Raw genomic sequence first — 27,745 nt, 5'->3', positions numbered from 1 at the left:
TCTACACAAAAAATGCAATATTTTTTTTCACATCAGAACCTACTTGGTACAAGTACATTGCATTAAACAGACATTTAATGTTGTATGTTTATGAATCATTATGTGATTGACAATGCACTAAATGGAAGATTATATTGTTAAAAAAGGATTCACACGTTCATCATTTATTCAAAACCACACCACAGTTTACAGTTATAGGAAAAGGATTAGAGTGAAATGTCCTGAAACTCAGCAGCATTGTTAGCTATCAAACTTCCAAGGAATCTAGGTTGAGTGGAGTAGCTGAAAGATAATCCTGGTGCCATGAGTCCAATCTGGGTTTGGAGATGACCTTAGGGACCTGACATGGATTTCAAACTGCACCCTTCCACTGAAAATTAAATCTTGGCAGCTCTCGTGTGAGATAGATCAGGGGACTGTTCACAGCTGCTACTGTCAGAGCTGGCTGCAGGATTTGGAAACCTCTTAGCTCAGTTGACAGGCCTCAGAGAGAACAAATAAAAAAAAATACATGAATCGGCATACAGGGACTTCCCAAGAAATTTAAGAAAGCAAGTACAGAGATGATCACAAAGAAATTCAAACTGAATGCAGAATAGAAATTCAAAGCGACAGGAAAATGTGAAGAATTACAGATGGATGTTCTAAATGTGGAGTGATTGCTGTACTTTACTGCAGTCATAGGGAAATGAACATGTTAAGGTGCTCTCTTCTCCCATAGTCACACAACCTCATGTCATATTCATCACTCTACATTTTCCCACTATCTTCCAATAACTTTCACCTGGACTGTCAGTTTCTTTGAAGGTACATCTTTCAGCCCCATCCCTGGATCCTTGGTGCTTTGCCAGATCTGGGCTGCGGCCATGTGTGACCACGTTGGCTGAAGCTGTAAAGCAACCAGAAAGGTAAAACTGTGAAAGAGCACCCATAAGAAAGCACTTAACATCTTTACCGGGGGTAATGTCAACTCTGTTCAATGTTGTCTGATTTGCTGTGCTATTAAAATAAATAAATGTCAGAGATCAAGAACATTTTGGGAAATTCCTACATGAACAGAAAAGAAAACCTGTGTAAATGATAACAAACTTCGCTGATAGAAGTTGTATAATATTCAGGAATGATACTGAAAATGTGTCGCTGCTGTTATATTTGGCTTTTTGTTAACTGAATATTATCATACATTTGATTGTATTAGTAACAGATACTCCCACGCACTCAGATCTGAAATGTGATGGAATACTGAGAATATTTAAAGTTCAACTTGAAATTGATTGAAAATTGTATCGAGTTTCTGAACCAATATATGAATATCAAAGCCACTGTATTATGGAAAGAGAAGGAATGTGTTATGCAGCTCATATGGATAATTGGTGTAAATAATTCACCACTCAGAGGAATGAATAAATTTGTTCAATTTATGCAGTCAAATGATGCACACATTATTTTTGATTGTAATTGTGACTGCTATCCACAGGAATCAGTCTAATTCTTTCCCTCAATTTTCTTTTCCAAGCATTCTTAATGGAATAGGGAAGCTCGCATATTACGAGGTGTGTAACACCTATTCATATTAACATGAACCACTCATGTTTCATGCGCTTCTCTGCAGGTATTTACGGATTTAAGGGTAACTGTCTGGAAAATCTGGGGCAGCAGTTTTTAAATCTCTATTTTGTTAGGATACAAGAATCATATTCCCGTGTTCTCTTCCAAATTCTGAATCAAAAAGCCATTGCAATTCTTGGGGCAGAGGAGTGCAATTCTCCATATCTTGATGGCAGAGGGAAGATTAGATTTATACCATAAAATGGAGTTAGGAGGTGCTGGATTTGCTCGGCAAGGGAGGCAGGAACTAGAGAGTTCCATTCCCTTGGATTGACAGTCAAGTCCACTGAGAAATAAAAATTAAATGCAATACACTGCACCAGGAAGTCAGAACCATTTATAGCAGAGGACCAAAGAATGAAATGTGGTATTGCTGAATAGAAATACCATTAATAAACTTTACCTTAAAAAGACAAGACTCAAGTATGCAAGCATAACTTATAAAAATGAAACCTTTACCCCCCCCCCCCACAAGGATAACAGCTGTATCCATCTATGACCAATCTTCTTTGGCTTGGCTTTGCGGACAAAGATTTATGGAGGGGTAATGACCACATCAGCTGCAGGCTCGTTTGTGGCTGACAAGTCCGATGCAGGACAGGCAGACACGGTTGCAGCGGAAAATTGGTTGGTTGGGTTGCAGAGAAAAGTGCAAAATAGAGGAAGCTTTTTTTTTTTAAAACAACCGCAGAGAGGGAAGCAGCAAGTGGTCTCTAATTAATCTTCAGTAAGTCTTGAAACTTCAAACTAGGCCTGGTATACCCAGAAATAACACAAAGCCTGAGACAATGACCCACCTCTTTGCTAAATACAGGTTCGCAAAGAGAAAGATGCACGGGTCCTTGTCACGATTCATCTGCTTGCAGCAGTGTGACGAAGGACTCTCTGATCTACAGGCTGTTCTCGCAGATGCAGAGTCTGACATCCAGGGCTGCTGGAAGACCATCAACTCCATGAAAGGCACACTTTGGTCTGCCTGAAACGTGTTGCTCTTTCAGCGCACTAGATGCGTCAGTGAGGAAATGCTGCTGACTGGAACATTCCAGGCTGCATGAGTATGTGCTGAGGGATGCACTAAGGTTTGGTGTGAAGGAATGGCGGGAAAGGAACGCTGTCTGGTAGTGGAGATTGAAGGGCTAAGACCAAGGGGAAGCCCCTCAAACAACAGGGTGTGTGAAAGAATGTTTAACGAATATTCTTAACAAAGGGTTAATGAATTAAGTGAGAAAATACAGTAGTTGCCTTGTAATATGATGGGAATATAATGGCCTCCTAGCATGACCTTCCCTGTACTGTAGTGAGATAGTAACCAACACCCCAAAGAATATAATAAGTCAACACAACTAAGAGCAAGGACACCCTGATATTTCCCAGCTATCTACTGAGACCACAAGGGAACATATTGTGCAAAATCAGGGAACATCATGCAGACTATTGCCCAAAAGGAGCATAAAAGTGGAATGAACACTCTGCATGCTTTGAGCGGGGTGGGGCGTAGAGAAAGAGTTACGAACACTTTCTTCGTACTCCACCCCCACTAGCGTTATCAAGGCTGACTAAAGTAAACTGTTGTACGCTTAATTGGTTCTGCTGTTTATTTAATTACAGCATGGGCTGACTTTAAGGGGGGGGAGAAATAACGACAAGGTGCCACAGTGGTGACAATGCTGTAAACAGAAATGAATATAGCAACATACACAGTCGTGACAACAATGTATGGATAAGAAACTATAAGGTTGGGAAGAGACTTTGAACAGATTTCCTTCTGTAAATTTATTGTGAATAAAGTCTATTTTTGGTTTAAAAAAAAGCTTGGTACTGTGGTAGAATATATTGGTGCTTTTATCCAATGAAAATGTAGAAATAAATCATCTAAAACTCTTTTGTAATCTCCTTCCAGTGGAACATGATTGAATTAAACAGCAATAGTTGAACAATGGGGTGGCACGGTTAGTTTAGCGGTTATAGCAATGCCGTTAGAGTCGCCAATGATCGGGACCAGGGTTCGAATCCCGTGCTGCCTCTAAGGAGTTTATACGTTATCCCCATATTGGCACAGTCATGCTTTGGGGCTCCAGTTTCCTCCCACCATTCAAAAAAAAAAGCACCAGGCTTTGTCAGACAATTGGGTGGCACGGGCTCGTGGGCCGAAAGGGTTTCTTACTGTGCTGTATGTCTACATTTTAAAATGTAGAATTTAATGCAGAAGAAGTCTGGTTTGCCATTTGTAGTGAAGTTGTTGGGATGTTCCTCAATTTCAAATGCAAAGGAGAAAATGAAAGCAAGCTTCTCCGTCTGTGGGTGTGAATATTATCGGTTTGGGCACAATCTGGGCTGTTCCTCATGTTCAGTCCTTGGCTGGTCCATTCCTTGGTCACGTGTATTTTTTTTTAAAACAAACTGTGCAGTGATACAAGTTCAAACGTCCCCTTGTTCCTCAGTGACACGGCTGTCCTAGAAAGTGGAAAAGTCCGCAAACACCAGCGAGACCTCAAGCAGTGGATTATACAAAGGTGGCTAGAGAACCTCAGCAGGTCAGGCGGAAGTAATGGATAACCAACGCTTTCTGCCTGATCACCTTTTACTTCCTGAGAGCCATCAAATACCATTTTTAACTGTTTTTAAGCATCAACGATGAAAACATTTAAAATATTTAAATTTTTTTTCAATTTTTAATTAAAAAAGTGACACCCAATTAGCCTCCAATCTCCATAGGTTTTGGAGGCTGGAAGAAAATGAGAACACCTGGCCACACAAACATGGGTAAAACGTACAAACTTCTTACAGACAGCGCTGGGCTTGAACTCACATCTTTGGTGCAGAAACAGAGAGAGTGCGCTAACCACGCCATGGAGTGAGGTAATTGAAAAATGTTGAGTCAATAATGACACAAAACACTGCATTTACTTTTAGAATTCAAGTTACTACCTATATAGTTGTGGGGCTGGATATGAAGTTGCCTGAGCACTGTCCCTGGTCTTAGTGCTGAATTCACTAGGTCATTTGGAGGTTGGTTACCTAATTTTTACACTGCAAATCACAGGTATGGAAGCAAGACAACAGGTGAACCATGCGCGGCAATCAGCTGAAGGGTCTCCAAATCCCAGCCCAGTGCATTAATATCTCCTATCAAGGTACGAGAAACTTTTGAAAATAGTTAATTTTTAGGAAATATTTTTATTTCAACCATGACTACAAAGTATGTGCTTATGTCACCAACACCAGATGAACCTAAATTCTTGCTGTCTTTCTCTCAAGAGTGGCTTGCATTGTACTTTGCTTTCTAGCAAAATTTAAACATACAGCATGATAACAGGCCCTTCCAGCTCACAGGCCCACACTGCCCAACCACATCCAATTAACCTAGTAATTTTTTTTTTAATGGTGGGAGGAAACCAGAGCACATGGAGGAAACCCATGCAGTTATAGAGAGAACGTACAAACTCCTTACAGACAGCACTGGTGTTGAACCCAGGTTGCTGGCGCTGTAACAGTATTACATTAACCATTCCAACCAGTTTGAAAATCTTTGATGGGCTGCAGGAAAGGTTCCCCAATGCCACTTCGCACCAATTAATTCATGGACAAAATCTAACTAATCACAATACATGTAAAAGTGTAAAATTACTTTTTCAAGTTGGAAAGGGATTATCTCTATTGTACAAAATGTTAAAAAAATAGACTACTATGTAATAAAAGATGATAGATTGAATTAAGATGAGAATATGGAAACTCTGATGAGATGTCCACTGTGTTCATGTCATACCAGACTGCATTTTATAGACAACCTCCCTGACTAGAGATTTTCCCTTTCCTTGTTTTCTCTCTCTCTCTTCATAATGCAGAGGCACAGATGTGGAACGGAAAGCTGAAAACCTCACTTTTAAATGATCAGTTACCATTACACTGACAAGGAAACAGGGTTTGTTTTGCAGGGTTGACATTAATGGTGACAAATTACACTACAGTGAATTAAAAATCCGCACAAGGAAAACAATGTATTTGATCTCGGCAGAGTCAATTTTAAAAGACACCGACTGTACCTGAGTATATTAAAATGCAGACAACCAACTAATCAAATCCCTTCAGTTATTTCAAGAAATTATTTCAGACGAAAACATCTGCAAAGGTATGAGATAAAAATCTATTCATTCATGCATGGTACTCTAAATTAATGATTTTCATTCTGTGTAGAGCTGCAATACCATGCTTCATTTTCAGCAAATGAATCCAGAGGACAGTCTGAAGGTTGGCTAGAGGCCAGCAGGCTGAGAACCCATAGTTTGAAAATACAGTAGATTTCTGACATAGACTCAACTGTGCATCACCATCTTTTGGTGACCAAGTGAGTCTATTATGCCAATACATAGGAATTCTACAAAGCCAATCCCCATCGAAAAGAAAACATAAAACAACAAGTCTTCAGAGATTAGCAAATCGGTGATTAAATTGTCCAAAAGAGAGGAGACTTTAAACAGTCATTCATCACTAGGTTGTATTTTACACAGCAACATTCTCCACACTGCCACTCTGTGAAATATTTGAGTTTGTTTGATGTACGACTGAAGTAAATGAAAAACAACTCAAATGTGTCAATGTTTCGTTACAAGAATTCTTTCTTTATACAAGTGAGTTAAAATATAATCAATCACATCCAAGCATCAGTTCATTGTCAGCACAGAAGCAATTTTGAAAACTTTGGTGCAGTTGCAGAATTGTCCAATCAGTTTACCAAAAAAATTCAGGTGTAGTTTGCATAATCATTACACCACAGGCACAGTGGAATATTAACTACCACCTGGGCTCTAGGCTGAGCTTAGTCAGGGACCTTCAGACCTTCCTTTCACCACCCCCCCCTTCATCCAATGCTGTGACTGTGGTAAAATACTGAAATGTTGAAGGAACTCAGCTAGTTTCGTAGCATTCACAGGAGGTAAAGATACCTTGAAGAAGGGCTCAGGTGAAAGGTCAGTAATACATCCTTACCTTCTACAGGTGCTGTGAGACTGGCGGAGTTCCTACAGTATTGTGATTTTACAACTCAATTTACAAGTGTGAGCTTGGCTTCTCCTCTGGCATGTTTGTATATTGAACTCAACCCTAACTCTGCAGACCTTCTTGTTTAATACTTTTAACATTCAGAATGGGTTGCATTATTTGTACTTCATGGTGTTGGAGAATGGAGAGATAATATGGATTACAAGCTGTGGTTTAAGAAGCAGTCATTTCACTAACAATAGGAATTTGCTATTAAAAAATGTAGTAAATATCTCAGTTCATTGTTATTTCCCAGGTCTTGGTCTATAATTACATCACAGCACCTTCAAAAAACAGAAAAAACCCTGTTCTCTCCATGACTGCAAGATTGTGTCCCAGAGTTGTAACCTACTCTGTCCTTCCCACCCCATCTGGACCTCTCAATATTCTGCACAAACGCTGAATTAAACAGAAAGTCCTGGAAACACCCAACACGCCCAAAAGCACCTGTAAAGAGAGGTATGAATGGGAGGGAAGAGGGATAGAAAGATGACTTTTGCTTGGAACTCACCTTTTGCACCTCAGTCACACTCCTGCTTTGATACTTCCTTTACCGGCAAACAACACAATACCACAAATTCCAAAGTTCAGTCACTTTCCTGACAAAGATTGCCACTCTTCTCCTCCCATCCAGCTGGACAGGGAGAAGTCACTGATCCCATCCCCCAATCATCCTCCACCTTTTTTTAAACATCTCTTCAACTAAATTGGAGGATAAAAATCTAATGATTTGGTGGAAAGGTGGACAATCGTGCACACTGCTGCAAAATCTTCATGCCGCCACCCCACCACTGCCAGCTCCCAGAAACTGCCATGTGCATCACTCAGTTAATGGAACAACACTGACTCTGGCCCAGTCACCACACATGCACAGTCAGTAGAGAACAGGTGCCTACCCTTTATTGAGTAGGTGGTGAAGCCCAAGGGCTTGGGCCCCCTTATCCTCCAGACCCCTAGGCCTCAGCCTAATGGTTAATCTGCACAGGCATTTTAAGTTTTTTTTTTTAAACAAATTTTACTAATCTCTCTTGATAAGGGAAGGCTGCAAAACAACAGAACCCAGGGAGGTGAGATGAATCACCACCACCAAATACAGGATTTGCCTGTTGAACATCACAAAGCCATTGTTATTGATGGCAAAAGCTGATCACTTCAAGCTACCACAGCAACAGAAGTCCAGCCCAATATTTTCAGTCAACAAAAGGTAATCAACTTGAAGGTTAATTCTCTCTCTCTCCCCGGATGCTGCCACAATTGTTGAGCATTTCCAGCAGTTTCTGTTTTACGTTATTTTGATAGGAGATCCATACTGACATGATGACATATTGCAATGGATCAAAACTTCCCCATGATTGATGTTCCATAATCCAAAAAAAGGACACCTGGAAGATTTGTTCTCATCTCCTGCACTTGTTTCTTTCTACCAAGTGGTGATGTAACTGCAGCACCGTGATTGAGGCTGCAAACAATGTTTTGTCAAGGGTTCAGAGAAACTGACCACAGCAGTTATTCCAACCAATAAATACAAGGTCCTCTGAATCAGTATTTGTAGCTTTGAGATATAACTATTGGTGAAATGAATGGCAATGAAGATTTAAGATACCAAATGAAGTTAGTTCAAACACAGGTTAGGCCACTCTGCCTATTTCTGAACATATTATAGAAAAAAAACTAGTTAGTTATAAACTTCCTACTCACTGCTGCATGCACCATGTGGAACTCCAGTCAACAAAAAAACAAGTACCATTTCCCAAGACTGCTGAGTTGAAGTGAATTAATACCACCCTGTGTCACAAGTTCCCTGGATCATTTGATCTCTATTGCCCAATCAGCTTTCTGCTGATCTGAGCTGCCTGAATCACCTGACTCCAATTTGCCAGGTGCAGCCTTCAGATAAAATCCCAGTTGAAGTCTACTACAATATCACCTTCAAAAAGATTCCAAGACCTTGATAAATATGCATATTTACTAGAGAGGATCTGGTAGGTTGGTGGTGGAGAGAACTTGCGTTATTCTTTTTAAAAAAAAAAAAATTTTTCACACTATGAACCATATTGACCAAATTACACATAAACATTTCCCTCTTGAATGTACAGTGTCATTTTCTCTCCTTTTCCCCCCTCCCTTCCCTCCCTCCTTTACCCCCCCACCCACTCAACGGTCAACATATACAATATGTTAAACCCATTAAACAGTGTCATAACACAATGAAAATAAACAAGAAAATTGTGTCATCTACTTTCACACACTGGGTCAGTTCATCTTCTTCACATTCTGTTATTTTAGGTGGTGGATGTCCGCGGTAGGACTTCTCTGTTGTGTTCCCTGTATGGTTCCAAAATTTGTTCGAATACTGTGATGTTATTTCTTAAATTATGTTATTTTTTCCTATGGAATACATTTATTCATTTCTATGTACCATTGCTGTATTCTCAGGCTCTCTTCTGATTTCCAGGTTGACATTATACATTTTTTTGCTACAGCTAAGGCTATCATAATAAATCTTTTTTGTGCTTCATCCAAATCGAGGCCTAGTTCTTTACTTCTTATATTACTTAGAAGAAAGATCTCTGGATTTTTTGGTATGTTGCTTTTTGTGATTTTATTTAATACCTGATTTAGATCTTCCCAAAACTTTTCCACTTTCTCACATGCCCAAATTGCATGTATTCTCCTTAATACAAAAGAAATTAAAGGGAGATTTAATGGAGGTATTCACATACAGAATAAATAAGGAGAATTATTTTCTTCTGGCAGGGGTGCAGATTTAAAAGAAATGACAATAGAGATTTTTAAGATTACACAGATGCATTGGGAAACATGATAGGGTCCAATTCAAAAATAGATTTCAAGGGAGAATTTTAGATCTTGAAATTGGAAAATAAAAATTGCAGTCCAAAGGAAAAAGGGCAGGGGACGTGGACTTTTCAAAAAGTCAATACACACCTGAAGGGCAGAATACCCTCTTTCTGGACAGTATGAATCTATGGTTCTGGATGATACTGAAAGGAATGGAACAAAATACTGGGCAATAAAAGGAGGAATAATTCTTAAAGATTGAGAAAGGCTCAAAAATCCACCACCAGAATTTGACAAGTGGACATGATGAGGAAATGAAGAATACATGGGAAGGGTTGGATTCTCTGCTGTTTGACTGGCGGTGTTGATGTAAACACCAGACTATTGGCAATCAAGGTTATGTTGCGTGAGACCGACTTGCTATGGGCTACCCCAAGGCCCAAGGTGGCTCTCTTAGAGCAAACCCAGAGTAGGTTTTCACAAGCAATGTGAGAATGACTTGATTGTCAAGTATAGAAATACTGAGCGATGGTCACATTCTCAGCAGTACTTCAGAGAGAATACTGCTCTCTTTTTTTCAGATCATGAATTTGGATCATATCCATTAAAAATAATATATTAACAGGCCCTTTCGGCCCAAAAGCCCATGCAGCCCAATTAGACCCAATTCACCAACAATCCCCATACATTTTTAAGGGTGGGAAGAAACTAGAGCAAATATTGGTAGAACATACAAACTCCTTACTGACAGCGCCAGGTTGGAACCCAGGACGCTGGCGCTGTGACAGTATTGCGCTAACTGCTATGTTAATCATGCCACCCTATGGAACAGACAGGGGCACAGCTTAAGAGAAGCATACAGCGTCTAGCAGTGCAATATTACATATAAATGATGATCTCATCTGATTGGAGTGCAGTGAAAGGATTCTGATTCGGAAGGACATGTTTTACATCGAATGGTACATTGCCTATCAACACCATCACTGTCATTGGTAATTTGGTTTATATCTCAGTGCCAGGATATTAATAGAGTATACAACTCATCTCCCATTATCATTCCCAATGAATCTGTCAAATTGCTGGTAAAACTATAGCACCCAGATCCACACATGTTCACAACTGACAGAAAGCAGGGGTTTTGCATGCAGTCAAAAATTAGTATCTTCAGCTCACAGGAAACAAATAATGAAATATCAATGAAGGACTTTCACTAAAATTCTTAAAATCTCATTCGTATTTTGACAGTGAATGTTGTGTAATTTTACATTTCCATCATTCATGTTTATTATTGAAAAAAGTTCTGATAAAAAAAATTCCTGGGGCTCATTTTTTTCTGAGAACATAATACAGCAGGCAGTTCACTTATCAGTGAAATTAATCATTTCATTATAAAGTCAACTCTTCATAGATTATTATCATACTGTGCCATAATGATTCTATGATCCTATTAGCTTGCATTAAAGAATGTTAAAGGTCATCAAACTTTATTGCCATAAACTAGAGGAAAGTCTAGAAACTACTGGTGACATTATAACAGGAATGCTGAGTGGTATAAAGTTCCTCTCTTCACTTCTGAAATTGATATAGTAACCCTTTTAGCTTAAAAAATTGCTGATGCTTCTGTTATACAATAATATTTATTTATTCACTTTTATTTATTGAGGAGCAGCATTTGTTGTCTATCCCTAATTGCCCTTCAGAACGTGGTGAGCTAATTTCTTGAACTACAGCCGCCAATGGAACACTTGAATACAGGAGTTTGCTAGAGGTTTGGTGTCACATCAGAAACCCTGGCTAAATTCTACAGATGTGTGGGGGGGGGGGGGGGGGAAGTGTGCTGATTGGCTGTGTCACAATCTGGTATGGGGACACTAATACCCCCCAAAAGGTAGTGGACACAGTCCAGAGCATCACAGGCAAAACGCTCGCCATCATCAAGAACACATGGAGGGAATGCTGCCGTCAGGGAGCTGCAGCGATCATCAAGGATCCATGCCACCCAGCACATGCTCTGTCCTCGCTGCTACCGTCAGAAAAGATGCCACAAGACTCTCACTACCAGGTTCAGGAACAGCTGCCACCCCTCCACCATCAGACTCCTCAACAACAAACTCAATCAGGGACTCGTTTAAGGACTCTCACTTTTGCACTTTTTTGTTTTTTTTCCTCTCTGTATTGCAGTCAGTTTGTTTACATGTGTACATTGTGTAGTTTCTTTCACTACCCAGAAGTGGCAATTCTGCCCCACCCACAGGAAAAAGAATCTCAGGATGGTATGTAATGTCATGTATGTACTCTGACAATAAATCTGAAATCTGAATGCTTCCAAGGCAATTTCAAATGAATCTACCGCATGTGCCTAGGCACATATTCAATCAGATGGGGAAGGATGGCAGATTTTCTCTCCTGCAGGAGAGCTGAATATTTATGGTCTTATTGTGTGGTGAGCATTAATACTTGTTTTGTTTTTCCAAATGCCAGATCATCAGCTAAATTTAACTTCCAAGGCTGCCATGTGGGATTTGAACACAGATCTCTGAATTGTTAGTCCAGGCCACTGTATTACTTGCCTGGTAATTTAATCCCCAATGTACAAAATTAGCTCACACTTTGTTCAAACTTTGCTGGCCTAATGTCAAATATTTGCTGTCAGTCTAAACCCTCTTCAAAAATACATTTGCTCCAATGGAATACATTTATTCATTTCTATGTACCATTGCTGTATTCTCAGGCTCTCTTCTGATTTCCAGGTTGACATTATACATTTTTTTGCTACAGCTAAGGCTATCATAATAAATCTTTTTTGTGCTTCATCCAAATCGAGGCCAAGTTCTTTACTTCTTATATTACTTAGAAGAAAGATCTCTGGATTTTTTTGAATGTTGCTTTTTGTGATTTTATTTAATACCTGATTTAGATCTTCCCAAAACTTTTCCACTTTCTCACCTGCCCAAATTGCATGTACTGTTGTTCCCGTTTCCTTCTTACAGCGAAAACATCTATCTGATACTGTTGGGTCCCATTTATTTAACTTTTGGGGCGTGGTGTATAGCCTGTGTAACCAATTATATTGTACCATGCGTAACCTCGTGTTTATTGTATTTCTCATAGTTCCGGAGCATAGCTTTTCCCATGTTTCATTCTTTATCTTTATGTTTAGATCTTGTTCCCACTTTTGTTTGGGTTTACAGCTTATTTCATCGTTCTCTTTCTCTTGCAGTTTGATGTACATGTTTGTTATAAATCTTTTAATTATCATTCTGTCTGTAATCACATATTCAAAACTGCTTCCTTCTGGTAACCTTAGCCTGCTTCCCAATTTGTCCTTCAAATAGGTTTTCAGTTGGTGGTATGCAAACATTGTACCGTGAGTTATACCATATTTGTACTTCATTTGTTCAAAAGATAACATATAATTTAAGAAATAACATCACAGTATTCAAACAAATTTGGGAACTGTGCATGGAACACAACAGAGAGATCCTACCGCGGACCTCCACCCCCTAAAATGACAGAATGAGAAGTAGATGAAATGAACTGACCCAGTGTGTAAAAGTAGATGACACAATTTTCTTGTTTATTTTCATTGTGATGACATTGTTTAATGTATTGTATATGTTGAATGTTGAGTGGGTGGAGAGGGGGGTCAGAAGGAGGGGGGTAAAGGGGAGAAAATGACACTGTGTATATTCAAGAGGGAAATGTTTGTATGTTATTTGGTCAATATGGTTCATAGTGTGAAAAATAAAATTTAAAAAAAAAAAGATGGCCTAGTCACCTCTTGCGGTGAACCCTGAGGGGGAAAGTTTCATCAGAGAGACATTGAGGTGACTGAGAGAAGTACCTCAGTTATGGAAATCCTGGAACAATACGTATCTCTCTCTGAAAACCTACAAGAACCTTCCTGAGCGGTAACCATTTACCTTTTGAGCACTAAAGCCTGGTGAACTTTATACATGTTAAATTCTGTGCATAGTATAAGAATTGCCTGCAACCAGTGAACTTGGAGGAATGAGAAGTGAGATTGGACTGTGAACCAAAGAACTTTTCTGAACTTACACACACATTACACCCACGTGCACTTAGAATTAGAAGGGGGTTGTTAGGTAAAGTAAGTTAATAGTGATAAGTTAAAGTTTGTTTCTATTTTCATGTATAAAGATAAGTAAAAGCAACTTTAGTTTAAGTAAAAAAAAATACATTTGCTCTCATTTGTATGGGATATAAACCAAAGGATAAGAGCCCTAAGGTTGATAAACTATAGGAAATGGTAAGGTTATTTTTGCAAGATTTCACACTGGCAGTGGCTGCCATGCGCACCATAAATTGGGGCATGTTTGTTGAGGTTTACTGAAGTGTCTGCTAAACGTCTAGGAACATGACAACCAGTGGAACCAAGGCACAATGACCTCTCTTCATTGCATCAAAGCTATTGCTGCAGTTTTTTTAAAAGGGAGGATGGACACCTTAGCTGTGATAAAAGGAGTTGGGTGAGATCTATCTTTAAGTTGAATTTGTAGATAAGTCGGAACAGGTGCATATGGTTCATATTTAGCATCAGTTAGTCAAATGTTTCTCTTAGTACTGTAAAAAAAAATTAAAGAAACAGTTCTTTGAAAAATAATAATTCCATCCACATTTTGCATACCAGAAGAGGCATTCGTGAGGTAACATTATGCATTTGCACAAAATGCGGGTGCATGCACAAATGGGGAACAACTTGTTCATAAGTACAAGTTGTATGTAAGACGGTCGTACGTACCCAGGTGCTCCCTGTAGTTACGAAAATATGGGAAGATCGAACAATTCAGCTCATCACAATTCCATGAAATGAACAAAGTGTCACAGACATCTTCCTTCAGGTAGAAATTAATGGCTTTTCTCCCACCCTTTTATGAGAGGCAGAGATAATAGGACAGATAGAATTTTTCTGAAGGGTAAATGTGTCTCAATAGAGTTTAAAGGGGATATGTGGGGCAAGTTTTATTATATTGTGAGTCGGAGGTACCTGGAACAGGCTGTTAGGTTGAAGCAGATAAAATAGTAGTATGCAGGGAATAGAGGGACATGTATCATGTACAAGCAGCAGTTTTAGTTTAATTTGGATGTCATGTTAAGCGCAGATATTATGGGCCAAAGGGGCTAATTTGCATTGATTCTATGTACTGTTGTCTGCTTTTTTTTAATTAAAGAGAAGCGGTGAGACATTATATTCAGACATTTTTCATGCAACAGCACTTGAGAATAACTTACAAAAAATCCTAATATACTTAATCAGTCAATATGCTTACTGTTGAAAGTATTAGAGTTAAAAAAAATCCTGAGAACAATAAAAATCAAATTGACAGTGAAATACGGCAGTTCCTTACCACTTGACAATGACCTTGGTCTGAGCTAATTGAAAAATCAAAGATTGGAGAAAATTGAGCCCATTGGACTTATTGCTGGTCATTGTAGTTCCTCTTTTCAGATCTCAATCACCCATATATTTTTTTTTTCAATTTCTTTAATGGCAATAGTTTTGAAACATCTATCTCAGCATGAAACACCTCCATTAATTTTAGATTTATTAGACTCTTGAACACCGGTTTCAGTGAATACATGTTTTTTTGTTTTGGTTTAGCAGCTTAGCTCCAATCCTGCAGCAATACCTTCTTGAACTGGGATTTATTTCTGCTGGACAGGTTCAAACAAAGTACTAGGAAAAATTGGGGAGATTATAATGAGCCGAGGATCATTGGAGAGGGAAGGAATACTGGAGACGAAGAGCAGATGCAAGAATCAAGGTTTGAATTTTGAGTAGTGTGTTTATAACAGATGTTAAGGAGATGGAGACTGTGTCAAAGGAGGGAGACACTTTAACAGAGTTAAATACTAAACACTTTGGAAATCCAAAAAGTAGCTGATTGAAAAATCAGGAATTTTTCCTTTCTGATCTCTACAATCAACATCTGAAACCAGCCTGCATAGCTTATATGATAACATGATAAAAAAAAAATGTTTTGGGGTTGTGGAAGTGGACATCAGGCACATGATACATTGTACATCTTCAATTCTAAATGGGATTCTTGGGTATAATGTTCTACCTCCCCCCATAACCCAAGATATCCATTCTCAACCTTTTTTTTTAAGCAGACAGTAGCTTTGATGGCAATGGGTCAAATGTGTACCAGGAAACTTTTTTTTTTGCTTGCTGGCTCATCAAGAATTTGGAAAGTGTAATGTTATGTCTTTTCCTCACTGCCTCGTTCATCAAAAAATTGACAATAAACGCGGCAGAATAATAAAGGGATAATGACGAGTTTCAGACCCCATGATTTGAACAAAAAAAATGTAGAAGATGGGTAGTGCGGGTTACTTTTGTAATTAAATGTGTCAGTAAGTCATGTGAGAAAATAACGTGATGTATGTGCACAGGCTAGTTGTTAGTTGAGAATAATGTATACATCCTTGTTCCAAAACTCCTGGGTATAGATAGAACTTAGCAGAAATATCAGGCTAGCTCACAAACACCTCTAGATATACCACAACTGGTAACAGGAATATTAATGATCACCAACTGGTTTGAAAAACACTTCATCTAATTACTGAGCATTATTAATTGATGTCACTCATCACAGGATCACATACTCCAGAGTCTGGAAGAGAAAGCAGGTAGAGTGAGCGGAACTATCTGTGTAGACAGCAGCACTTAAACAAAAGAAAATGATTCTACTGTTTCTTTGCCGTATGGAGAGGTACACTGACTGCAGGAGAATGGATTGCAGTGGAGCCAGTGCTGATGCAGGGAACGGGACAAAATGGCGGCTGAAGCGTGGGATGTCGAGAGCATTGGCATTCGGTATTTTTGATGTAGAGGATCATACTGAGAAGATGAAGACACTGAGTTCTGCTGCGGGTGAGCATAAAAAATGGCGACTTAATTTACGGAATGTGGCCCCTAGACTTTGTGCACACTCACTAAATCTGGTGGCTCCACAAAAAGACAAAGATCTTTCACTCGTCGAAGTGGTAAAGAATTTGGAGGAGCATTTCAGCAAAAGGAATCACAGAAAGAGAAAACAGTTAACATTGAGGCGTTGAAAGAGTTCTTCAGACACTGCAATTTTAGTAAGTTTTTTTTTGACTGTGCTGTGGGACAGATATTATGGGGTTTTCGTAACGAGTGAATCCATTCTAAATTGTTAGGCTTGCAAGATTACAGCCTTGATGAAAATGGCAGTGATAAATGTCAAAGAATACTGTTCAAAGCCAGACAAAAAGGTGATGGTAGGCTTTTGTTAAAAGAACAGCAGAGATCGTTCCATTCAGGAAACGGGGGTCAGATCACGTGCGGGTGTGATGGAAGTCATTGTTGCAGGAGTAGTAGCAGCTCTCCATTCTGTTCAGGTAGCAAAGAGGTTTACAGGGTGCAAATCCAAAAGAGAGCAAGAAGTAGCACTGAGAAGGAAATCCGCTAAAAAGAAAAAGCATCCCATCAAAATTGCTCCAGGGAATGCAGAATTTAATCTGGGTGCCATCTGCCATCTACAAGGGGCATTGCAGGAAGAATCAGAATGTGAAAGGTATGACGCTTATCAGTAGTCAATGGATGGAAATGCAGATTGGTGCAGTGGCAAATTCCCCATCATCGGGAGAGATTCCAGTAGCAGAGCATTAGCAGGATGAATCCTCAATCTTAACGGCCATCAGTTGAAGTTCTGGCAAACTGAATCAATATTGTGACAGCCATTGATTAGAATTGCCGGCATTCAGAGATGACTAAATTGAGTGACTAACTTTACCAAGCAACTTGAGTAAATGAAAAAAATGTATTCTGTGTCCTTGCACATAAATCTGAGATTGGCTTGAAAATACTTTGATGTAAATGTGATCAGATCTTTAAAGATGCTGTCATTATTATTGAAAGACACACATATGCACAAACCTTGGTGCTTTGCCAGTCTACTGTAAACCTCAAGCATTCACTAAAATACAAGGTAGATAAGAGTAAGCAAAGTCGAAAAAAGCAAACTGAATGTGAATGGGAATATCCAAGGTTGACAAGGCAGTTAAACTATGCAAACATTGCAAATGGTGAATGATAAACAAATACCCATTGTGGACATTTGAAGAAACATATGAAGAAATGACAGAAGTTCAATATTTCCATAAAAGTAGGTCTAATAAATACATTTGCATCGTTAAATGTAATTTTTTTTTACAGGATTAAAATCTTCATTCCAAAGTTGTCAAAATGTTCTTGTTTACTCAGTTTAGAAATAACTTTCCATCACTGGTAAGATTCAGGAATCAACTCATATTTTTCTTAAACTTCTAAGAGTGAAACTTTCCGGGTATTACACACAAGCTCCATTGTAAATACACGAGGGTTCACACTCTTATACTCAGTCAAGTCCTCAATAAAGATGAGGCAAGATCCTCTATGGCAATGCAAACAAGATGACTTGCTCACAGCCACCATTAATGCAGAATTTGGAGGAGACTCTCTTATGGTATAGTCATATGGTGGGATGTAACACATCCATTTAACTTGCAAATAACTCATCAGAAGACCACAGACAGTTCGAATCAGAAAAGACATCTTCTCCTCACTGAGGAACGACACAGGCACACCTCAAGGATGCATCCTTGGCTCATTGCTCTACTCGCTAGACACCCATGACAGTGTGGTTAGGGACAATTCGAATGATGACACCACAGCAGAGTCACTGACAGCAATGAGGGAGATAGATCAGCTAGTTGAACAACATTGCACTCAACATTAGCAAAACCAAAGAGCTGATTGGGGACTTCAGAAAGGGGGTATCAGGAAAACACAAACCAGTCCTCATCGACAGGTCAGCAGCAGAAAGGGTTAAGAGCTTCAAATTCCTGGGTGCCAAGATTACTGAGGAGCTATCCTGTGGCCTCCAGGCTGATGCAATCATGAAGGCGGCTCACCAGCAGCTATGGTCAGTGAGGAGTTTGAGGTGTACTGTAGGTGTACTGTGAAGAACATTCTGACTGATTGCATTGTCTGGCTGCGAGGACAAGAAAAAAACTAGAGATGTGAACACGGTCAGCGCCATCAAGGGCATCAGTCTCTACTCTATCAAAGATATCTACAAGAGGCGATGTCTTAAGAAAGCAGCCTTGATCCTCATGGGCCCTCATCACCCAGCCCCTGCCCTCTTCACCAAGGAGGATATAGGTTATGGTCAGTTAGGGGGTAGTAGTCATGCGGTATCAAGAGACTTGGGGAACTTTCCTGGGGAAGTAGGGGATCTAATGGATATCCGGATCCAGAAACAGGAGGTTGTGAGTAAATTGTTGGGACTGAGGGCTGATAAATCCCCAGGGTCTGATGGGCTGCATCCCAGGGTGCTTAAAGAAGTTGCTATGGAAATTGTGGAAGCACTGGTCGACATTTTCCAAAGTTCCATAGATTCAGGGGAGTCCCTGAGGATTGGAGAGTGGCTGATGTGGTGCCGATTTTTAAGAAGGGAGGGAAGGAGAAAACGGGAAATTATAGACCGGTCAGCCTGACGTCGGTGGTGGGGAAGATATTGGAGTCTATCATAAAAGGAGTAATAGCAGAACACTTAGGCAGAAATAATAGTATAAGGGCTAGTCAGCATGGATTCCTTAAGGGTAAGTCATGCTTGACTAACCTTCTGGAATTTTTCGAGGATGTGACAAAGAGGGTGGACTTGGGAGAGCCAGTGGATGTGGTGTATTTGGACTTCCAGAAGGGCTTTGATAAGGTATCGCACGGGAGACTAGTGGGCAAGATCAGGGAGCATGATATTGGAGGTAAGGTGCTGACATGGATAGGAAATTGGTTAAGAAATAGGAAACAAAGGGTTGGGGTAAGCGGGTCTTTTTCAGGATGGCAGGATGTGACGAGTGGAGTGCCGCAGGGATCGGTATTGGGTCCTCAGTTATTTGTAATTTATGTAAATGATTTGGATGAGGGGATTATTAATAACTTAAGCAAATTTGCAGATGACACGAAACTGGGTGGCGGTGTGGGGTGTGAGGAGGATGTCAGGAAAATGCAGAGGGACTTGGACAGGTTGGGGGAGTGGGCTGCTGAATGGAAGATGACGTTCAATGTAAGCAAATGTGAGGTTATCCATTTTGGGGGCAATAATAGGAAAGCTGAGTATTATTTAAATGGAGACAAGCTAGGGAGTGGGGAGGAGCAAATGGATCTGGGAGTACTTGTTCACTGGTCACTGAAGACTAGCATGTAGGTTCAGAAAGCTGTGAAGAAGGCAAATGGCAAGTTGGCTTTCATAAAGAGGGGATTGGAGTATAGGAACAGAGACACCCTTCTGCAGTTGTACAGGGCCCTGGTGAGACCCCACCTGGAGTATTGCGTCCAGTTCTGGTCTCCAATTTTGAGGAAGGACATACTAGCTATAGAGGGTGTGCAGTGCAGATTTACAAGGTTAGTTCCAGGGATGGCGGGGCTGACATATGCTGAAAGGCTAGAAAAACTGGACGTATCCGATGGAGTTTAGAAGGATGAGGGGGGACATGATTGAGGTATACAAAATCATCAGGGGGATAGACAGGGTGAAGTCGGATTACTTGTTCCCAATGATGGGGGAGACGAGGACTAGAGGGCATAGTTTAAGAATACAGGGTAGGCCCTTTAGGACGGAGATGAGAAAACATTTTTTTACCCAGAGAAGTGTGAATCTGTGGAATGCTCTGCCACAGAGGGTGGTAGAGGCAGATTCGCTGATTATGTTCAAAAGAGAGTTAGATAAGACTCTAGTGGGCAAAGGAGTTAAGGGTTATGGGGATAAGGCTGGAAAGGGGTACTGATGGTAGTGATCAGCCATGATCTGTAAAATGGCGGTGCTGGCTCGACGGGCCAAAGGGCCTACTCCAGCTCCTATTGTCTATTGTCTATTGAAGGAGGTGCAGGAGCCTGAAGACGAGCACCAAGTGGTACAAAGACAGCATCTTCCCCTCTGCCATCATATTTTTGAATGGACAATGAACCACAGACATGACCAGACGTTCTCTTATTTTTGCACTAATTTATTGTTAAATGTAATTTTCTAGCAATAGTTTCACTATAATGCTGCCACAAATCAAATCATGGCATGTTCATAGCAATAAATTCTGATTCAGATGTGTATGATGTAACCACACGAATTAATTGTTCATCTGCAATAATGCACACTTCCTTGTTCTTCAACTTTTAGTCTCTGCTAGAGATGAATATAGTTGAAACATATCATCTAAACAACACTGGCTTACAGTCAACCTTCTATTAGCATACAGTATTAGTACATCATATATGAGAATACTTTGCATGACTCAAACTACCAGAGCAACTGATAATGGAGGCCGGGTGAGAAACAATGAGTAGACTGGAGCAGGGACACAGGGAGAAATAAAGACAGATTAAAAAAGCTTTTTTGGTTTCCTCACGTCATGTGCAAGATATGGGAAATAATGAATAAAGGACTGAGGACACCTGCTGACCACAGTTAAGCATTTAATTACAAATCACTGCATTTTGAATCCACCAACTTTTCACAGGGATCACTCACTGGGTTCAGCATGCGTCTTGCTTCACCAGTTTGATTATTAGAATGAGAACGATGCCAGGAATGAGTCCGACATCTCTACTTTCTAAAAGGTTTGAGGAGATTTGGCACTTCTTCACACAGCATCTTTCAGCTGCTCCCATTGGGGGGAAGAGATACAGGAGGATCAGAGCTAGCGCCACCAGGCTGAGGAACAGCTTCTTCTCACGGGCAGTGAGAATGCTGAACGAGCAAAGGAACTGCTCACCCTAACCATCCGAGGCTCTCATTTGAACAAAACAATATTTATTTGCATAGATTAAATACTTGTCCAGCATATATATTGTTAATTTGTGTATGTGTTATATCTGGTTGTGTGTCTGTGTTTTGCACTGAGGACTGGAGAACACTGTTTTGCAAGTTTGTACTTGTACAATCAGATGACGATAAACTTGACTTCACTACAAGTGTTCTGTGGAAAGTATACTGACTGGTTCACAGCTGGTTTGGAATCCTGAGTGCCCAGGAAAGTAGAAGCCTACTGAAGGCGGAAAACCTAGCCAAGTACTTCATGGACGTAGATCTCCCATCCAATGAAAACAACTACTGTATGGGGGTGGGGGGGGGGGGTGGCGGCAATGCTTCAAGAAGGAAGACATCAGAAAGTACCACCCTGGTCATAATCTCTTCTCGCTGCTACCTTCAGGGAGAAGATACAGAAGCCTGGTCCATCACCTTTAGGTTTAAGAACTAACTGCAACTGTAGATATTTATTTCTCTCCGATTGTATTTATTATCTCTTTTATCTAGTTTGAATTTTTTGTTCTGGTAATTCAATTTATGTGATTGTAGTACCTGTGGGGCTGCAGCAAATAATAATTTTGGTGCATCTGTACATTTTATTAATGTATACGTGCAGTGTGGATTGTGGAGGATCATGTGACCTCTCCCTCTGGATCCTAGTGGGAATGTGGATTGTGGAGGATCATGTGACCTCTTCATCTGCAACATAGTCAGAAGTCACATCACTGGCCAATCAAGTTTTGACTCTCCCCACCCATTAGTGTACCACCTGATCATTGGCCCCTGGTGATTACCTGGGCTAGAACCTTCAGCTGACTGCACTATAATGTCCACCACGTGGAGTAGCCCTTTCTCTTTGCTTTTTGGTCCTGAGATGAACCCTGATCCACTCCATATCACGAACTGTGGACAACACTGGAGGAGTCGTTAGTAAGGTGTGCACTACCATCGCCTTCCCAAGATCGTGTTATATGGCGAGCTCTCCATTGGCCACTGAGACAGAGGTGCTCCAAAGAAGAGGTACAAGGACTGCCTAAAGAAATCTCTTGGTGCCTGCCACATTGACCACCACCAGTGGGCTAATATCACCTCAAACCATGAATCTTGTCGCCTCACAGTTTGGCGGGCAGTAACCTCCTTTGGAGAAGACCACAGAGCCCACCTCACTGACAAAAGACAAAGGAGGAAAAACCCAACACCCAACCCCAACCAACCAATTTTCCCTTGCAACCGCTGCAACCGTGTCTGCCTGTCCCGCATCGGACTCGTCAGCCACAAACGAGCCTGCAGCTGACGTGGACATTACCCCTCCATAAATCTTTGTCCGCGAAGCCAAGCCAAGGAAAGGGGCTGTTAGGATTGGAGCTGTGCCCCACATTAGACAAGGTACGACAGGTAGGGTATTGTAATCCTTGGTTGTTACAAGTCTGTACACAGTTGCTAGTATAAGTCCGATGTGACTGGGTTGCTCCTTGTTTGTATGAGTGTCAGCAGTTGCTAGAATCGGTAGTGATGTCCCTATTGTAATCCCTTTGTATGTGTTTTGATAAAGATCCTTCCTCTTTTCAGCCTGTGTCCAGACTCATTACTCTTTGAACCCACTGAAGGTGACAATAAGGTGACAATAAGACCTCTTCATCATCATCCTTTCATAACAAAATATTTGCCTTTTGGTGAGTCCTTTATTGGGCCAAAGACTGATGAGTAAACATGATAAATCATGTCAAAGATAATGATTTGCAGATGTAAACAGGAGCCGAAACTATGAAAGATTATTGTAAAATCATAACTGATGCAATAGATCAATTAAAATATATAAAACATGAAAATTTGCAATCCATTGTCAAGAAAATTACGTATGAAAAATACGAATAGTGGCAAGTATAATTTGCTTCAAGGTACCCCATAATTTTCTCCTGCTAAACTGGCAGGAAAATTTTTGTAAATTTATAGCTTGCAAACAGAACCACTGTAATAAAAAACTCTCTGATGTAATTTAACTGTTTGTAGGACAGATGGTCTCTCTACATCTCCGCCACTGCCCCCCTCCCCATCCCCCATCCAATGAGGACCTACATTCGGGGTACAGCTTCCTAGTAAACAAGACAGCTGATGATCAAACCAGGAGACTCAGTCTGAACTGCATCGTCTCCTCTCAGATCAGCAGCGAGAGCATAAAGGGAGCCGAGAAATCCTGAGGCAGGCAAAAGCCCCAGTCTTTGGTGATCAAAAGGTCGTGCTTGTTGGTTAATCTTGCATGGTTCCAAGAACCTATCATGGGTAAGCTCTGCTTCTAGGTGGTTGAGTGTCAGAAGTCAGTGGACTTATCATCCAAGAAGCTAGTTACATAAAGATATGGCTCAACTCTGACAAACAGATTGACTGCTTCACACTAATTTACTTTGCACAATTACCATTTATCTCCCAGAAGGTCCCCTGGCAGTATCTGTTGATTGTGTCTCCTAGGTTGCTTGCCTACAGGAGAGATTTTTTTTGGCAAAGGAAGCATGGTTTGGTGAATCCAGATCCAAAATAAAAACAGTTCACAGACTGAAGACAAGCAATCGAAAAATATCAGGTAGCAGAGCTGAGACTTGTTTCACTGACTGAACCAGATGAACATTAAATATGTTGGCTGTGATGCTGGCTGCTCCGTGTCACTGTGATCAACAGTGGCCACCTCATGGAAGGAAACGATATAGACCAAAATCTGCAACATTTGTTGAATTTTGGGTTTAAACAGCAGCAATATAATTTGATAAAAAGCATGACAATTCGTTTTAAGCCTGATTTTCTACTCCACTGAAGATTATACAAAGGAGTCATCGGAATTTATGGCTTTAAAAGGAGGCCACAGGACCAATTATGGAGAAAATAGAACTACTCAGGTGTTTCTGCTCCCAGTCTATTTTCCTGGGCAGCAAGGTTGGTGTAGCGGTTAGCGCGATGTCTTTACAGCGCCAGCAATTGGGACCGGGGTTCGAATATCGTGCTGTCTGTAAGGAGTTTGTACGTTCTCCCCGTATCTGCGTGTGTTTTTCCAGAGGGCTCCGGTTTCTTCTCATCCTTCAAAATGTACCGGGCGTGCAAGTTAATTGGGTATATATTGAATGGCACGGACTCATGGGTTGAAATTGCCTGTTACTGTGCTGCATGTCTAAATTTAATTTAAAAACATTTAAATATTCATCCCAGTGCCTTTTAAAAGTAATGATACTTTTTGTCCCAATCTACTTTCAGACAGTCAGTTTCTTTGGGTAAAAAATTTCTAAACCTGTGACACGGTTGGCATAGCGGTTAGTACAATGCCGTTACAGCGCCAGCGATCAGGACCAGAGCGGGGTTCGAAACCCACATTCTCCCTGTGTCTGTGTGGGTTTTGTCCGGCAGCTCCGGTTTCCTCCCACCATTCAAGAACGTATCAGGGTGTAGGCAAATGGGGTGTAAATTGTATGCGCGGACTCGTGGGCCTGTAACTGTGCTGTATGTCTAAATTTAGAAATTTATTAAAAAATTTTAATTAAATGTAAAAAATTAAAATACTTAGATAAACTGCAAGTGTTTAACAAGATAGATAACTCAGAATAACATCTCCACCTTCTTAGTGAAAATGCAAACACGCTGTAAGAGATCTCATTCCCAATATACTAACTAAAGATCTCAGATTTATTGTCAGAGTTCATGCATGACATCACATCCAGCCCTGAGATTCTTTTTCCTGCAGGCGAGGCAGAATTACCCCTTATTGGTAGTGCAAAAAAAGACTGTACACAATATAAACATGTAAACTAATAAAGAAATGTAAACAGACTGACTGTGCAATACAGAGGAAAAAAATCAAACAATAAAATGCAAAGTAAGACTCCTTAAATCGACTGTAAAATACATAATAACATAGCTACATGTTGTTTGTTATTATTATTTTATGTATGTTGATTTAAATAAAATATTAAAAAGAGTCCTTAAATGAGTCGCTGATTGAGATTGTTGTTGAGGAGTCTGACGGTGGAGGGGGAGCAGCTGTTCCTGAACCTGGTGGTGTGAGTCTTTTGACACTGATACCTCTTGACTTGAAAAGACTGGAAAAACTACATTTAGTTAAGGTCCTAGAACGTTTTGACACCTGCAGAGTGTTAAATATGTCGTGTATTTTTGACCTGATCCAAAGAAAATTGTAAATTTTAAGTAGGGCATCATGCAAAAATCAAACTCCTGGAGGAGCTCAGGAAGCAAAGGAATAGATGGAATTTCAGGAAGGAACCCTACATCAGGGCTGAGAGGGCAGAGGGGAGAGAGCCAGGGTAAAAGGATGAGAGGTAGCTGTGAGAGACAGGTGGGACCAGGTGAGAAGGAGGATGTTGGGCAGATGGAACTGGAGAGGATGGTGTAAAGACAAAGTCCAGAAGGTGATGGTTCTGGCAGACTTTTGAATCAAAGAAAAGTGACAAGTGGAACCAGATAAGAGAGAGGGGTCGTGGGCAGATGTAACCTGTGGGGAAGGGGTTAGGAGACCAAGGAAATTAGGTGTGTGGGTGATGGGCAGATGAGAGAAGAGAAAGGAACTGGGGGGGGGGGGGGGTTAAAGAGTAGATAAGAAAATCTGGGTGGATCAGAAGGAGAGAGAAAGAAACATATAGGATGCGAGTTATCTGAATTGAAAAGTTCACTGTTCATACCCATGGGCTGTGAACCACCCAGGTGGAACACAATGCATTATTCTCCTGGTTCTACTATTCTATTAGCGCCATTAGATGCTATTGCACTTGCTCAGAAGCTTCCATCCATGGGCATATCAAAAGTACAAAAACATTAGTAAAATCTCAAACTTCACCTGCCATAAAGTTTTTTAAAAAAGATTCTTCTGCAAAGAAACTTAATTGTGTTAACTCATGTTGTGCACTAGATTTTGCAGTTAACTCTCCATTAAAATTCAGCCTTTCCATATTGTTTGCTCAGCTCATTTAAAAATTGAACCTGATAATTCATCCCATTTAAATGAGATGAACATATTGTTTTCTCCATCTAATCATATACAAATGCGTAACTCCAAGTGAAGTATCTTAAATGTACTTCTTATTATCTATTATTTTGACATGTAAGCCCACATTTAATCAAAACGCATTATAATAAAAAAACATTTAGCTTAAGTAATTTGCAGAAATATTCTGTGCTGTCCGTGCACCAGATCAAATCCTTTACGACAACAGATGCATGAAATTAGATGCATGAAATAGAATACACAGACCAAAATAATTTAAATCTTGTGCCTACTTGATTAAAGTTGGGATTAAATTCAACCTGATAGTTTTGTCTGTACCTGTCAAGCTTTAAAACAAGCTGAGAATGATCTTCTTACAAGCTCTAAACAGAAGATGATTAAGTAGATCCAAATTCAATTAAACTCAAGCATATGCTTGCAATGTTTCTGCTAAATCCTTATCAAGTCACCATTAATGAAATAAAACATAGTTGCAGGCCATACAACTTCTCAATCTTGTATTTTTTAAATGAATAGGGCTGAGCCATGGAAGTGCATCCCAAGTTATCTAATTTTGATGCATATTTGGTCATATTGACTTGAATCCCACCGTCCCAACAATAAATTTCAAGATTTGCCAGAGGCTTTGTCTAGACATGTAGGAATGCGGTTTGGATAGAGTATTAAAGATGCAAAGTCTGAATTTGATAAGACGTGGGGCCTATTCCTGGATTATTATCATAATCTGAGGATTTAAGTGGTGTGGATGCTCTCGGATTCCCTGCCTGGTGTCTGGTGGGGGAAGGGGGTGGGGTGGGGTCGTTATTTGATTCATATTTACAATATATACAGATAACCTTGTTTAGAGGGAGGGGTTAGATTAGTAGGGAGAATTTTCATTATTAAGACTAATAAGTAAAGGAGGGGGGTTTAAACTGCAGATCACGGATCATATCAGAGAAGTATAAAATATCTTATGTATTATTTGTATAATTTTTGTATTCAATATTATTTTTGGACATGAGTTATGACTTAATTGTTTAATTATTATTATTTGATGTCCTGAATGAAATGTTAATGTAATGGTTATGCTTTTAATTTTTAATTGATGTGTGATATGATTTGATTTAAGTTATCATTAATATATCTTGTGTAAAGGATTTTTGGTAAACATAATAAAAATATTTTAAAAAGAAAATAATTCAGTTGAATATCAGCAGTTTAATCTGTGGACAGTTTAATCTTGGTTCTTCATTCTATTTTTGAGAACTAAATCAAAACATCAGGTGAGACGTTTAGCGTAAGCGCTTAGCAACCCAGGTCAGAATCCGGCACTGACTGTAAGGAGTTTGTACATTTTCCATGTTGCATGGATTTCCTCTGGGTTCTCCAGCTTCCTCCCACCCTTTAAAATGTACAGCTAATTGTAAGCTAATTGGTGTATTTTGGGGGGGGGGGGCATCGGCTCATGCACTGGAAAGGCCTGTTA

The 27,745-nt window shown here is 40.1% G+C and overlaps 1 protein-coding gene across 9 annotated transcripts in view; it reads right to left on the bottom strand.

Annotated features, from left to right (window-relative positions):
- Positions 1 to 27,745, bottom strand: part of LOC138749443 (WD repeat-containing protein 72-like) — a 249,326-nt gene that overhangs the window by 9,394 nt on the left and 212,187 nt on the right. For 7 of the 9 annotated variants that reach the window (XM_069910776.1, XM_069910775.1, XM_069910769.1 and 4 more), the window contains one exon: positions 785 to 889. The exons of 1 other annotated variant lie outside the window; for it this stretch is intronic. In XM_069910776.1, the coding sequence (XP_069766877.1) occupies positions 785 to 889 (105 nt within the window). Of the gene's footprint in view, positions 1 to 148; positions 890 to 27,745 lie in introns of those variants that run through there. One more of the 9 variants, XM_069910770.1, reaches the window with a different exon arrangement.

Source organism: Narcine bancroftii, chromosome 14, assembly GCF_036971445.1.
Source record: "Narcine bancroftii isolate sNarBan1 chromosome 14, sNarBan1.hap1, whole genome shotgun sequence".
NCBI classification, from domain to species: domain Eukaryota; kingdom Metazoa; phylum Chordata; class Chondrichthyes; order Torpediniformes; family Narcinidae; genus Narcine; species Narcine bancroftii.
The sequence above is the reverse complement of the archived record's forward strand: the minus strand, read 5'-3'. Positions and strand labels throughout refer to the sequence as shown.